General features: G+C 48.9%; 1 protein-coding gene across 1 annotated transcript; it reads left to right on the top strand.

Moving 5' to 3' along the window:
• Nucleotides 1-967: 967 nt before the first annotated feature.
• MPDU1 (mannose-P-dolichol utilization defect 1) lies at nucleotides 968-13,938 on the top strand. Its single transcript, XM_083581140.1, is given in 8 exon segments — nucleotides 968-1,150; nucleotides 1,152-1,260; nucleotides 1,987-2,052; nucleotides 2,903-3,035; nucleotides 6,844-6,929; nucleotides 8,849-8,967; nucleotides 11,806-11,916; nucleotides 12,644-13,938. Coding segments are annotated over 8 exon segments (912 nt in total). The 5' UTR covers nucleotides 968-982; the 3' UTR covers nucleotides 12,764-13,938.

Here is a 13,938-nt window from a genome sequence, read left to right as displayed (position 1 = left end):
GCGGTTGTAGTAGCCGGCCGCGTTCTCGTTGGGCGCACGGATGGGGACGTGCAGGGACCCCAGCACGCCGGCCAGCTGGGGCAAAGGGAAGCCGTTGCCCGCGGCCACTTCCGCAGGGTCCGGGGGCCGCACGTAGAGCGGCGTGAGGATGCCCACCACGGCCTCGCAGACGTCGCGCAGAATCTTGCAGACGGTGGAGCGGGAGACGCCGAAGAGCTGCTCCACCGCCCGGTACTCGGTGCAGGCGCCCAGGCGCCAGAGCGTCATGGCCAGGCGCACGTCGGCCGGGATGGCGCGGCGCATGTTGGTGTCGCGCCGCTGGATGGCTCCGCGCAGCTGGGCGCAGAGGTAGTCGAAGGTGCCCGGCGAGACGCGGAAGTTTTCCACCCACTCCCATTGGCTGAAGGCCTTGGCGCGCACGATTTCCCAGAAGGCCGAGCTGCGGGCTTTGCTCCACAGGCGCCGCTCCCGCAGCAGCCGGGGAAGGCCGCCGTCTCCGCCGCTGCCAGGGTCCTGGCAGAAGCCCGCCAGGCCGGGCGCCCGAGCCAACGTCCGGCAGAGCCACAGCAGGGCGAAGCGCTGGCGCTGGCGGGCCTGGGCGCGACGGTGGCGGGCGGCGCGGCGACGTCGGGCGGCCTCCCTCAGGCGCCGGCCCCGCTGGAGGCGCATGTAGTAGAGGAGGCACAGGGCCACGGTGCCCCGGCTGAGGGTGGGCAACAGCTGGGGCGCCTCCTCGCCCCTCCCTGGGCCAGGGGTGCCACTTGGGGGGCAAGATGGCTGCCCAGGCGTGGCGGCCATTTTGTCCCTTGACCAAAGTTCGCCCAGCCAATGGGAAAGCGGCACCTCAGCTCAGGGCGCTGGCAAAGGATGCTAAAAACGGCGCATGCGCAGAGGAACCGCACAGATAGCAGTCCCACAGAGAATGCGCATGCGCGTGTTAAGTCGCCCGCCGCCGCCGCTGTGCGCACGCGCAGCTCTTTTAATGGCGGCCCGCACGAGGCGCGCTTGCGCATTGGTCGGCAAGGTTGAAATGGCCGCCGGGCAGGTGGGAGACGCCGCGCATGCGCACCAGGGGAAGGCGTTTCTCTCGCTCGCTCTCCGGCGCGTAGGGGTTATGGAGGCGGAAGTTTCGCCCAGCTTCATTTGCTCCCACCTTCGTCAAAATGGCGGCGTCGACGGCTCTGAAGGGCCTGCTGGTCCCACACGTCCTCCCGGAGAACTGCTACGACGAGCTCTTCCTCAGCCTCAACCTCTTGCACAGTGAGTCGCGCGCTCTTCGACGCCCTTTTTGTCCTGCCGGGGACCCGTCACGTCGCCGCCGTAGCAACGCCTGGCCTGGCGGAAGTGTCCTGTGGGGGGCGACTGGGCGCCATTTTGGCGAAGGGCGAAATTTTACCCCGGTGGCCATTTTGGTAGAGGGCGGAAGTGGCAGTCGGCTCCGTTTCCGGGCCTCCTCTCTTCCCTCACCTTGCAGCCGGGCGGAAATACCACGAGATTTTTAATTTTATTAACATTTGGCCCTAGAATTACAAATAAAACTATCCTTTTTGGGGAGAAAAGCTTATTTTTTTTAAAAAAAAGCTTTCAATATGAAGATGCTACCCATCGTCTCCTAAAAAGGGTCGTAGACGAAGCACAGCGAAGGCTCTCGGCGCCATGTTGGTTTTGGGCACGAAGTTCATGTGGCTGCCTAAGGATCTTTTAAGCCCCGCCCCTTTCCCCTCAAGCAGGGCTGTCATTGGTTAGGCACCTGTCAGGTAGACCTCTAGCAGGTGAAGTGATGAGGGAAACCTCACCGGTGGAATGTCTGCCTGCCATGCAGAAAGCAAGGCTGCTGCTCCTTCATGGAGCTTTCTGCTACGTGCAGAAATTGGAATTTATGTCCCGCATCACGGGAGTATTGTAAAAGAAAAAAGCAAAAAAGCATCACTGTTAGCAATCAATTATGTTTTGTATCCTTTTGTCTCTTTCCCCCTGTTCCTTCAGTTCCATGCCTCAAAATCTTCATCAGCAAGGGCCTCGGATTCGCCATCGTGGCTGGTTCCCTCATGGGTACGGACACCTGGACTTCTCAGTCAGATAATCTGACTTTTAATAGAAACTATAAGGTTTTTTAAAAAGGTTTTTCTGTTTGGTTTTGCGCATGTGTATTCTCTGCGGAGTGTGTGTGTGTGTGTATGTATGTATATGTGTGTGTATGTGTGTATATATATATATATATATATATATACACACTGTATATATTTGTGCGTCTGTGTGTGTCATTTTGACTTACATTGGTAAGAAAAAAATCAATAAGTTTAATAAATAGTACTTATAAAAATAATAATAATACTGAGAATAATAATAGAAAAAGACTTGAGAGGTGAGATAGATAGATAGAATTTGTATACTGCCCTATACCCGGAGGTCTTGTTCACAGAACAAGATCAACATAAAAACCGCAATACACTGGTACCTCAGGTTACATACACTTCAGGTTACAGACTCCGCTCACCCAGAAATAGCACCTCGGGTTAAGAACTTTGCTTCAGGATGAGAACAGAAATCGTGCTCTGGCGGTGGGGCGGCAGCAGGAGGCCCCATTAGCTAAAGTGGTGCTTCAGGTTAAGAACAGTTTCAGGTTAAGTACGGACCTCCTGAACGAATTGAGTACTTAACTGTATTATATATATATATATATATATATATATATATATATATATATATTCAAAATAAAAACAACAACCCAATAACACTTGCACACACACCATCCCCTCTCTGTCTCCTCTTCCCTGGCCTAAACACCTCCCGCTTCTCATATATCCTTCTTAAATTATGGCACCCAGAACTGGACACAGGTCTGACCGAGGCAGAATAGAGCGGGACTCTGACTACTACTTCTTCCTCCCTCTTTCTGCAGTGAAGCTGCCCCAGATCTTCAAGATCCTGGGGGCCAAGAGCGCTGAGGGGCTGAGCTTCCATTCCATCCTCCTGGAGCTGCTGGCCATCACCGGCACCATGGCCTACAGCATCGCCAACGCTTTTCCGTTCAGGTATGGGCAGCGCCCGAGGCCTTTATTTAGCTGCGATTGAAAGCCCACCAGACAGCCACAAAGTCCAATGAGTCTGCTTCCCCTCTGAGAACCGATGGGTCAGTTTCTCCTTCGTTGCTGTATATAAGGTTTTTTTTAAACAAAACCAGTTCATAATAGAGTACATAAAAACGTACTTTCCCCCGCTTGAGCCACGACTGAAACGGGCAGCTCTCAGGAAGTGAGTTATCCGTGTCTTCCTGCTAGGTAATTTGTAGTCCTCTCAAGCTAAGCAACAACCTGAGGTCCACGCAGACCTTTCGACGGGCGGCAGTGCCGAATTCGAATCCCAACATTTGTTTTCACGCGCGCACAATCCCGCTAGTTACAGGAGCGTGTGGCCACCTCCTGCTCTCTTAACAGCCACCTGATCTGCAGAGGTCTAATCCTTTGCCGGAACGATATCGCCAGCCGATCCCCGGAGTTGCAGTTTTAAAGGTGTACGGGCTGATTCCTGAAGTCCCAAATCCTGCCTTTTTTGGGGAGGGTGAGGCGTTGTCAATGCTCAAGTTTCTGATCCTCTCACACCCTTTTCGTTCCTCTTTGCTGTTGGTGGTAGAAGGAAAACAATGCCTTGAAGGAGGGAGCTGTTGTTGTCGTTTAGTCGTGTCCGACTCTTCGTGACCCCATTGACCAGAGCACACCAGGCCCTCCCGTCTTCCACTGCCTCCCGCAGTTTGGTCAAACTCATGCTGGTAGCTTCCAGAACACTGTCCCACCATCTCGTCCTCTGCTGTCCCCTTCTTCTTGTGCCCTCCATCTTTCCCAACATCAGGGTCTTTTCCAGGGAGTCTTCTCACGAGGTGGCCAAAGTCTTGGAGCCTCAGCTTCAGGATCTGTCCTTCCAGTGAGCACTCAGGGCTGATTTCCTTCAGAATGGATAGGTTTGTTCTTCTTGCAGTCCATGGGACTCTCAAGAGTCTCCTCCAGCACCAGAATTCAAAAGCATCCATTCTTCGGCGATCGGCCTTCTTTATGGTCCAGCTCTCACTTCCATACATCACTACTGGGAAAACCATGGCTTTAACTATACAGACCTTTGTTGGCAAGGTGATGTCTCTGCTTTTTAAGATGCTGTCTAGGTTTGTCATTGCTTTTCTCCCAAGAAGCAGGTGTCTTTTAATTTCGTGACTGCTGTCACCATCTGCAGTGATCATGGAGCCCAAGAAAGTAAAATCTCTCTAGGACTTCCGGGTTAGCGCGAACGGCTAATGGCGGATTCCCTCCGAGCTCCGGAGGGAATCGGCTCTTCAGGAGCGGGGTCTTGCCGCTGCGGCGAAGCGGGGACCCTTAGAAATCACAGGCGGGGAAGCCTGTGAACTTGGTGACTCGGCGGGCACCATTTGCGTCCCCCCCGACCCGTGAAGAAGCCTTTTTAAAGGCTTTGGAACGGGGGACGGGGTGAGTGGCGCGGTGCTGAGAGTCGACTGCTTCTCCTGGGGAGTGAAGCCGCGAGCCATGGTCGGAGGGCGCTGACTTTTTCCTGTGAACAATCGGACCCTAAAAGTAACAACCCGTGAGTAGTACGGAAATTGGACTTTTTAAGGAAATTTCTTTGGAATCTGGCACGATCGGGGAAGGTGCAAACAGGAAGTCCGCCTCCCCGCCTTGTAAAGGATCTAAAGCAAGGACTAGTTAACTAAAGTCGAGAGAATTGTCTTTTCGATAAAAGATATCAATTTCACGATTTGGCGATACAATAAGTAATTGTGCTGGAGGATAAGAGTTAATTTTGAGAATTGAAGTTCCACCCCCCCCCCCCCGGACCCGGGAGTGATTCGTGAGAGAGCCTGCGGAGGAGACATAGAGAAGTTTGACAGCTGTCAAATTTAGCTGTCAAAAAGGAAAAAGAGAACTTTGTTTTTGCTGTCTCTGCTGGATACAGTTGCTGCAATTTGGTTATATTTTGTTGAAAATAAGTAAGAACTGATACAAATTAACCTGACTTTTGGATTTTAACTCGAAAGAATACTAAGTTACTAAATCCCTCTAGAGGAGGATTTGGGACACTACAAGAATGGCTGGAAAAGGGAAAATCCAGGCTGGGCTGGACAGAATATTTGTTCTCCTGGGAAAGTTACAAGGTCAAATCGAGGTTTTGTCTACAAATGTAACAACCTTGAATTTAAAAGCAAATAACATTACGGAACTTGATAAGGACTTGACTCAGGAAGCCCATGCAGCTGGACAAAAAGAGGACTTTGAGAATCTTGAAAGTGTGGAGAAAGAGATACATGTTGTTCTTGAGGAGAAGGAAGGAGGAGCTGCAACTTGGCAAATGACAAATGAGAGCCAGAGGCCTGACATCATGCTCAAAAAGGGAAACAAGAAATTAAACCAAAGGCCTGACAGGATGATTACAAAGGAAAACAAGTACTGGATGATGAAATTCTGGTTTAAATTGGTGAAGGAAGAATGGAGAGATTCCTTTGTGTGGAGACCGGAAGATCTATGGATTACAAATCTGATTAAAGTGGAAGCTGGAGTCTTGGTGACAATTGGACTTTTGGACCTGGCTTTTAAGTATGGAGGCCTGGCTGGAAGAAATTTGGACCTTATTGAGACAGAGCTCCTCCGAAATTTAGAGTTTAATATCAAGGACTATCAAAAAAACCGGCAGAGAGGAACTGAGAGAGAATTAAGAGCCTCGGACGTGAGATCTCCAGGCTGACAGAAGATTAAGACTGGACATTTGTTGGGGATCGAAACCGGGAAAGGGGGTGGTGGGGTTTGAGAATCCAAAGGGTGTATAACTATGATCTGTCTTTTTTTTTTGTTTGTTTTGTTTGGTTAACAATATGAAAATTGGGAAATTCGTGGAATGGAACTAGGGTCGACTTTAGGAAAAAGATTTGTGTATTGAGGTACAAATATTGATGTTTATAAGTTAAAATAAGTTAAAGAAAAAATGAATTAAATATAAAAAGGTTAAAAATTGGGGATAGGAACTTGTTGAACAAACAACTTGAATTGGAATGCAAGAGGGGGAAGTGTGGGGAAGTCTGGGAAATATGGTAATGAAAATATGAAACTATAAATTTTAAATTTTTCCTCTTTTTTTGCATTTTTTTGTTTTTTCTGATTTTTTTGTATTGAATTTGAAAAATCTTAATAAATATTTCATTAAAAAAAAAAAGAAAGTAAAATCTCTCACTGCCTCCATTTCTTCCCCTTCTATTTGCCAGGAGGTGATGGGCCCAGTGGCCACGATCTTCGTTTTTTTGATGTTGAGGTTCAAACCATTCCAGGCAGGTAACAGGCAGCTGGAAAAGGAATTTGGATCAAAAGATTTCATTTCTCCCCTAACACATCTGTTATGTACTGAGTTGAATAGGATCCAAACTGCAGCAGTCTGATTGGTCATAGAACAATAGGGTCCAAAAGGCAGCAGTCTGATTGGTCCTAGAACAATAGGATTCAGAATGCAGCAGTCTGATTGGTCCTAGAACAATAGGATTCAGAATGCAGCAGTCTGATTGGTCCTAGAACAATGCAGCAGTATGATTGGTTGGCAGTAACCACCCAATCATGCTCCAGATAGAAGTGAATCCACAACCTGATTGGCTTACAGTAGAATTCCGGAATTAGCCAATCATGTGCAGCCCATTGTGTAAGTAATGTATATAAAGCAGATACCTTGAGGGGACTTCCATTCATTCCTCCTCACCACTATGAGCTGAATAAAGAGCATGAAATCACTTTGCGACTCTGAGTATATTTCAACATCTCTCTTTTTATCTCTCTTTCCTCCCCCCGACCCAAACATCAGTTCCTGGGGTGAGGCTTTCTTCCTCATGTTGCAAACCGTGGCCATCGGATTCCTGATCCAGCATTTTGGGGGCCACACAGGACGAGGTGAGTGTGGAACCAGAGTCTAGAGTACATTTAACTGAATCATAGTTGCAAGGGGTTCCTGGGGTCATCTCGTCCAACCCCCTGCAAGGCAGGAATATGCAGCTGTCCCACGCAGGGATTGAACCTGCAACCTTGGCGTTATCAGCAGCGCCAACTGAGCTATCCTGCGTTCAAGAGCTATTAGCCAAAACAGCCAAGCAGAAACTCCATGTTCAGAGACAGCGAACCGCAGCAACGTCTGTGGGCTTTGGGGGTTATCTGGCTGTTCCCTGTCGGAGGCAGGAAACTTGGCTAAGGCAAAACTTTGCATCCTTTAAGCCCTGGTGCTCAGCAGCCCTGGATCCTAACCAGACCAAGCTTTGGGCTTTCAGCTAGGCCCTTTCCGCACACCGAAGCTGCCTTCTTCCTTCCCGTTCATGAGCCGCAACGAGAACCCGAGCCTCGCTTCGGCCAACACTGTGGACCCTGCTGAGCTATCCACAGGAATTTCAGGAATTCTAAATGCATGCTGTATGTGTAGCACGTACGTTTAGCCCCTTGTGCCTTGTTTTGATTTCGTAAGCTGGATAGGAGAGACGACACGATAGAATTTTTATAAAATTATGCCTGGCATGAAAAAAGCTTTTCCTCCCCCTCTCATAACACTCAAAAGGCCGTAGACACCCAAGAAGCTGGAATGTTGAAAGGACAAATGAATCTTCTTTTATTCGTGCAGCACATAGTTAAACTGTGGCACTCCTTCCTGCAGGAGGCAGCCGCGATGGCCACCAACTTGGAAGGCTTTAAAAGGGGATTGGACAAATCCAGTTAGGAAGAGAGGCTGCTATCGATGGCTACTAGGCAACACGATGACCATACGCAATAGACAATCTTTATAGAATTCCTTCAAACCATAACAAGTACAAAATGAAATCTTTAAGTCTCAAAGTCTCTGAAAATCTTTAAATGAAGCGAGGTTCCAGACTTTGTACGATGAAAGACAAGCTGTGAAGCTTTGTGTATTCAGCAAATGTGATGTCCAACACAGTGATTCCGGATATAGGCCACTGTTTCGTAGAATTCTTCGTCAGCGTGGTGGGATGATCTATAATTGCTTCATAAACTGAAAATAAAATTGTAAACGATAATACAAACAGTAATGAAAAAGAGTTCATTACTGTTTGTATTATAGTTTATAATTTTTGTGAAGTGATTTTTGTATACAGGTCATCGTCTGTAAAATTTTATTTTCAGTTTATGAAGCAATTACCGTATTTTTCGCCCTATAGGACGCACTTTCCCCCTCCAAAAATGAAGGGGAAATGTGTGTGCGTCCTATGGAGCGAATGCAGCCTTTCGCTGAAGCCTGGAGAGCGAGAGGGGTCGGTGCGCACCAACCCCTCTCGCTCTCCAGGCTTCAGGAAGCTCTCCGCATGCCTTCAGGAACTCCCGCCGGGCTCAGAATGCTTGCGGATAGCAGGCAGCAGCCCGAAGCTGTTCTAGCTTCTGGGTGGTTGCGCAAAGCCTCTGCAGGGCAGCGGGGTGAAGCTACCCTGCTGCCCTGCGGGGGCTTGAAAGGCTGTCCCCGAAGCCAAAACAGTGAGGCGGGGCACTGCACAGCCCTCCATCTCGCTGTTCTAGCTTCGGGGTGGCTGCACTCCAAAGGCTTCAGGGATCTTTGAGGTTGGCGGTGGGGGAAAACAGCGCTTCCCCCCACCGCCAGCCCCACAAGCTCGGGGGGCAGCGGCAAGGCCTGCTCTTGAACGCACCTTGTTTTTGAGGGGGAGTACAAGAAAAAAATTCTTTTCCTGTTCTCCCCCTCCTATGGTCCAGTGCGTCCTATAGAGCAAAAAATACGGTATATATCATCCCTCCTTATATTCTTAAGCCAGGTTGCAGGGCTGCCTTCGTGACGCAGCGTCTCTTGTTTCAACCCGTAGGTGTGACCTTCCTGCTCGTCTACTTCGGAGTCCTAGCCCTCCTGCTCTCCTCACTCACGCCCGTGGGGGTCGTGACGGCGCTCCAGGCGTTCAACATGCCCGCCGTCATAACAAGCAGGGTAAGGGGCACCCGGGGGTGTGGGCATCGGAGAAACTCTGCCCCATAGGCGGGCCCGCTTGCCTGAGTCTCAAACTCTGCACTGCTCCTTATCCCTCTCGTTCCTCTAAAGACTGCCAACCTGCCTAATGTTTTGTGCTGTTGTTTTGGGGAACAAAGTGGGTGCTGCTGCCCTGGGGGTGGGGGCCGCTAAGAGGCATGGGGTGTGTGTGCTGGAGGTGGTCCCCCCCAAGCACATCAAACTCAGAGATCATCAGGGGTTTGGGCTGGGTGTTCATCAGTATGCGGCTGAGACCCAGCTCTGCCTCTCTTTTAAATCGGAACCAGTGAAGGTCCTGTGTGAGTGCCTGGAGGCGGTTGGAGGATGGATGGCGGCTAACAGGTTGAGGTTGAATCCTGACAAGACAGAAGTACGGGAGGGGGGCAGGTGTGGAGGACACCCTGGTCCTGAATGAGGCAACTGTGCCCCTCAAGGACCAGGTGCGCAGCCTGGGAGTCATTTTGGACTCAGCTCTCCATGGAGGTAGGTGCAGGTCAGTTCTGTGTCCAGGGCAGCTGTCTACCAGCTCCATCTGGTACGCAGGATGAGACCCTACCTACCCACAGACTGTCTCGCCAGAGTGGTGCAAGCTCTGGTTATCTCCCGCTTGGACTACTGCAATGCGCTCTATGTGGGGCTAGCTTTGAAGGTGACCCAGAAACTACAACTAATCCAGAATGCGGCAGCTAGACTGGGGACTGGGACCACATAACACCGGTCCTGAGAGATCTGCATTGGCTCCCAGGATGTTTCCGGGCTCAATTTAATGTGCTGCTTTTGACTTATGAAGCCTTAAACGGCTCAGGAGCGCAATACCTCGACCGCCTCTTCCCATATGAACCGACCCGGACCCTGAGATCATCTTCTGAGGCCCTCCTTCGTGTGCCGCCTCCTTGAGAGGTCCAGAGGGTGGCAACACAAGAACGGGGCCTTCTCTGCAGTGGCTCCCCGTCTGTGGAATGCTCTCCCCAGGGAAATCCGCCTGGTGCCTTCCTTACACACCTTTAGGCACCAGGCAAAAATGTTCCATTTTCACCAGGCCTTTGGTTGATCTTTTTTTTTAATAGATATTTATTAGAATTTTACAACACATAAAAAACAGACAAATCCACACAAAAAACCAAATAATACACACTTAATGAAAAAGAAAAAGAATCCACTTTTAAATTTCAAGGTTCTATAACCCTCTTTCCTGACCTCCTCACATCTCCCTTTTTTGTGTTCCTCTTTATTCCGTTGAATTCAGCAAATTCTAACTCTCTTTCATATCTCATTTATAATTGTATACTCCCACTTGTTATATCTCTAATTTCCCCTCTTTTTTGAATCCTTTTTTTCATAGCTCTTTTAACTATATCCCAAATGCCGTGTTACCTTTAGATCCCACATCATTTTAACATTCAAACAATTTACTATATTTCTGTAGATAATCTTTAAACTTTTTCCAATCCTCTTCCATCAACTCTTCTCCCAGGTCTCGAATTCTGCCGGTCATTTCTGCCATCTCCATATAGTCTATCACTTGCATCTGCCATTCTTCCACGGTGGGCAAATCTTGTGTCTTCCAATATTTAGCGAGAAGTATTCTTGCTGCTGTTGTTGCGTACATAAAAAATGTTCTGTCTTTCTTTGGCACCAATTGGCCTACTATGCCCAAAAGGAAGGCCTCTGGTTTCTTAGGAAAGGTAAATTTAAATACCTTCTTCAGTTCATTATAGATCATTTCCCAGTAAGCCTTAACCTTTGGGCATGTCCACCAAAGGTGAAAGAACGTTTCCTCAGCTTCTTTACATTTCCAACACTTATTGTCAGGCAGGTGATAAATTTTTGCAAGCTTGACTGGGGTCATGTACCACCTGTAAATCATTTTCATAATATTCTCCTTTAAGGCATTACATGCCGTAAACTTCATACCGGTGGTCCACAACTGTTCCCAGTCAGCAAACATAATATTATGACCTAGATCTTGCGCCCATTTGATCATAGCTGATTTGACCGTTTCATCCTGTGTATTCCATTTTAACAGCAAGTTATACATTCTTGACAAAATCTTAGTTTTCGGTTCTAACAATTCTATTTCCAACTTTGATTTTTCCACCTGGAAGCCAATTTTTTTATCCAAATTATAGGCCTCTCTTATTTGATAGTAATGAAGCCAGTCTCGCACTTTATCTTTAAGTTTCTCAAAACTCTGCAACTTCAATTTGTCACCTTCTTGCTCCAGAATTTCCCAATATTTTGGCCATTTGGCCTCCATATTGAGCTTTTTCTGAGCCTTAGCTTCCATTGGCGAAAGCCACCTTGGGGTTTTATTTTCCAATAAGTCTTTGTATCTTATCCAGACATTAAACAATGCTTTCCTGACAATATGGTTTTTGAATACCTTATGTGCTTTAACCTTGTCATACCACAAATATGCATGCCACCCAAAAACATTATTGAAACCTTCTAAATCCAAAATGTCTGTGTTCTCAAGAAGTAGCCAGTCTTTCAGCCAGCAGAAAGCTGCTGATTCATAGTACAGTTTAAGGTCTGGCAGGGCAAATCCACCTCTTTCCTTTGCGTCAGTTAATATTTTAAACTTTATTCTAGGCTTCTTGGTTGATCTTCTTGACATCCATCCAACACCCTTTTAGAATGTGGTTCTTTTTGGGGGGGTTTAAATTGGTTTATTGTTTTTGGTTTGATTTTATATGTTGTACTCTTGCTGTGAACCGCCCCAAGACCTCCAAGTATAGGGCGGCATGTAAGTTGAATAAATAAATAAAACGTCACACCTCTTCCCTGTGCCCCCAACAGCTCCTGCAAGCAGCCACAAATTACCGCAACGGCCACACAGGACAGCTCTCCGCCGTCACAGCCTTCCTCCTTTTTGCGGGCTCTCTGGCCCGAATCTTCACTTCCATCCAGGTAGGCCGGGGTTCACCTGCCCAGGGCGGGTGGGGAGGGCAGAGAGGCGTCATTCAAGTACGTTTCCAAGCACAATTCAAAGTGTTGGTGCTGACCTTGAAAGCCCTAAACGGCCTCAAAGGCCCAGTAGACCTGAAGGAGCGTCTCCACCACCATCGTTAAGCCCGGACACTGAGGTCCAGCTCCGAGGGCCTTCTGGCGGTTCCCTCATTGCGAGAAGTGAGGTTACAGGGAACCAGGCACAGGGCCTTCTTGGTGGTGGCGCCCTCCCTTCAGATGTCAAGGAAATAAACAACTATCTGACTTTTAGAAGACATCTGAAGGCAGCCCTGTTTAGGGAAGCTTTTAATGTTTGATGCATTACGGTATTTTAATATTTTGCTGGAAGCCGCCCAGAGTGGCTGGGGAAGCCCAGCCAGATGGGTGGGGTATAAATAATAAATTATTATTATTATTATTATTATTATTATTATTATTAAAGGCTAGCAGCCCAGCCCCGAAGTAAAGGAAGGAGGCATTGGGCTTGCAAGAAATCAACACACACCCCCCGTTGCTTTCTGCATTGCGGTGGAGCATGGGTGGGGTCTAGATGTTGTGGTTTTTTAATTTAAAAAAAGTTGGGAAGCCGCCTCGCATCCCAACTTGGGCAGGCAGGCATCGGGGGGTGAAGTTAGGGTGCAAATAAAATCAACAAACCTGCCTCATTTGCCCTCTCCCCACCCGGCAGGAGACGGGAGACCCCCTCATGGCTCTCACCTACGTCGTGGCCTCATCCTGCAACAGCATCATCACGGGACAGCTGATTTATTACTGGAACGTCCCTGTGGACAAGCGCAAGAAGGAATAGGAGTCCTGGAGGGGTTCGTGACTCTTCCTGGCCCCCCCCCCTTCACACACCCCACCACCCTCCTGGACAAGAAACACATCAGGAAAAGGGCCGATTTCCCAGGAAGTTTTCTCTCTCTCTCTCTTTTTGCATTCTGAGCCAAGGGACAGTTGCAGTCTTTTTCTCTGGGAATCTCGTGGGATTTGTATGCTGGAAACTGGGGTTGCTTTTCTTAACCTGCTGGGATTCGCCCACCCCGCCAGCAGGGCCAAGGTGGGGTGAGGCCTATGAGGAATAATTGTATATTCGGGGATGGGGTTCTGCCTCCAGACTCCTCCAGTAACCCCAATACAGGTGGGAGAATGTCCTGATTCAGCATCCTGCGTTCTTCTTTAATCCAGCCCTTCGCTCAGAACAGTGAGGACTAGAATCTTGGTTCTCTCGCTAGAAGACTTGGCCATAGCTCAGCGACGAGAGAAGTCTAGCGTCCCAATGAAGGGAAGTCGTGTTGCTATTTAGTTGTTGAGTCGTGTCACACTCTTCGTGCCCCCCTGGACCAGAGCACGCCAGGCCCTCCTGTCTCCCACTGCCTCCCACAGTTTGGTCTGACTCATGCTGGTAGCTTCGAGAACACTGTCCCACCATCTCGTCCTCCGTCGTCCCCTTCTCCTTGTACCCTCCATCTTTCCCAACATCAGGGTCTTTTCCAGGGAGTCTTCTCTTCTTCTGAGGTGGCCAAAGTCTTGGAGCCTCAGCTTCAGGATCTGTCCTTCCAGTGACCACTCAGGGCTGATTTCCTTCAGAATGGAGAGGTTTGATCTTCTTGCAGTCCATGGGACTCTCAAGGGTCTCCTCCAGCACCAGAATTCAAAAGCATCCATTCTTCGGCGATCAGCCTTCTTTATGGTCCAGCTCTCACTCTCAGACCACACCTGGAGTCCTGTGTTGGGCACCGCAATTTGAGAAGGATATTGTGCCGAGGTGGGCAACCAAGAGGATGAAGGGTCTGGAAACCATGCCTGATGAGGAACGGTTGAAGGAGTTGGGGATGTTTAGCCTGGAAAAGAGGAGACTGGGAGGAGAGATCTTCAAATATCTGAAGGGCTGTCCCATGGAACAGGGAGCATACTTTGCTTTCTCCTGCTCTGGACGGCGGGACTTGAACCAAGTAAACACCAGGAAGAATTTCCCCCCTG

The sequence above is a fragment of the Podarcis filfolensis genome (assembly GCF_964270895.1).
Source record: "Podarcis filfolensis genome assembly, chromosome: 13".
In the NCBI taxonomy this organism is placed as follows: domain Eukaryota; kingdom Metazoa; phylum Chordata; class Lepidosauria; order Squamata; family Lacertidae; genus Podarcis; species Podarcis filfolensis.
Note: the sequence above shows the minus strand (reverse complement) of the source record. Positions and strands in the feature narration are given on the sequence as shown.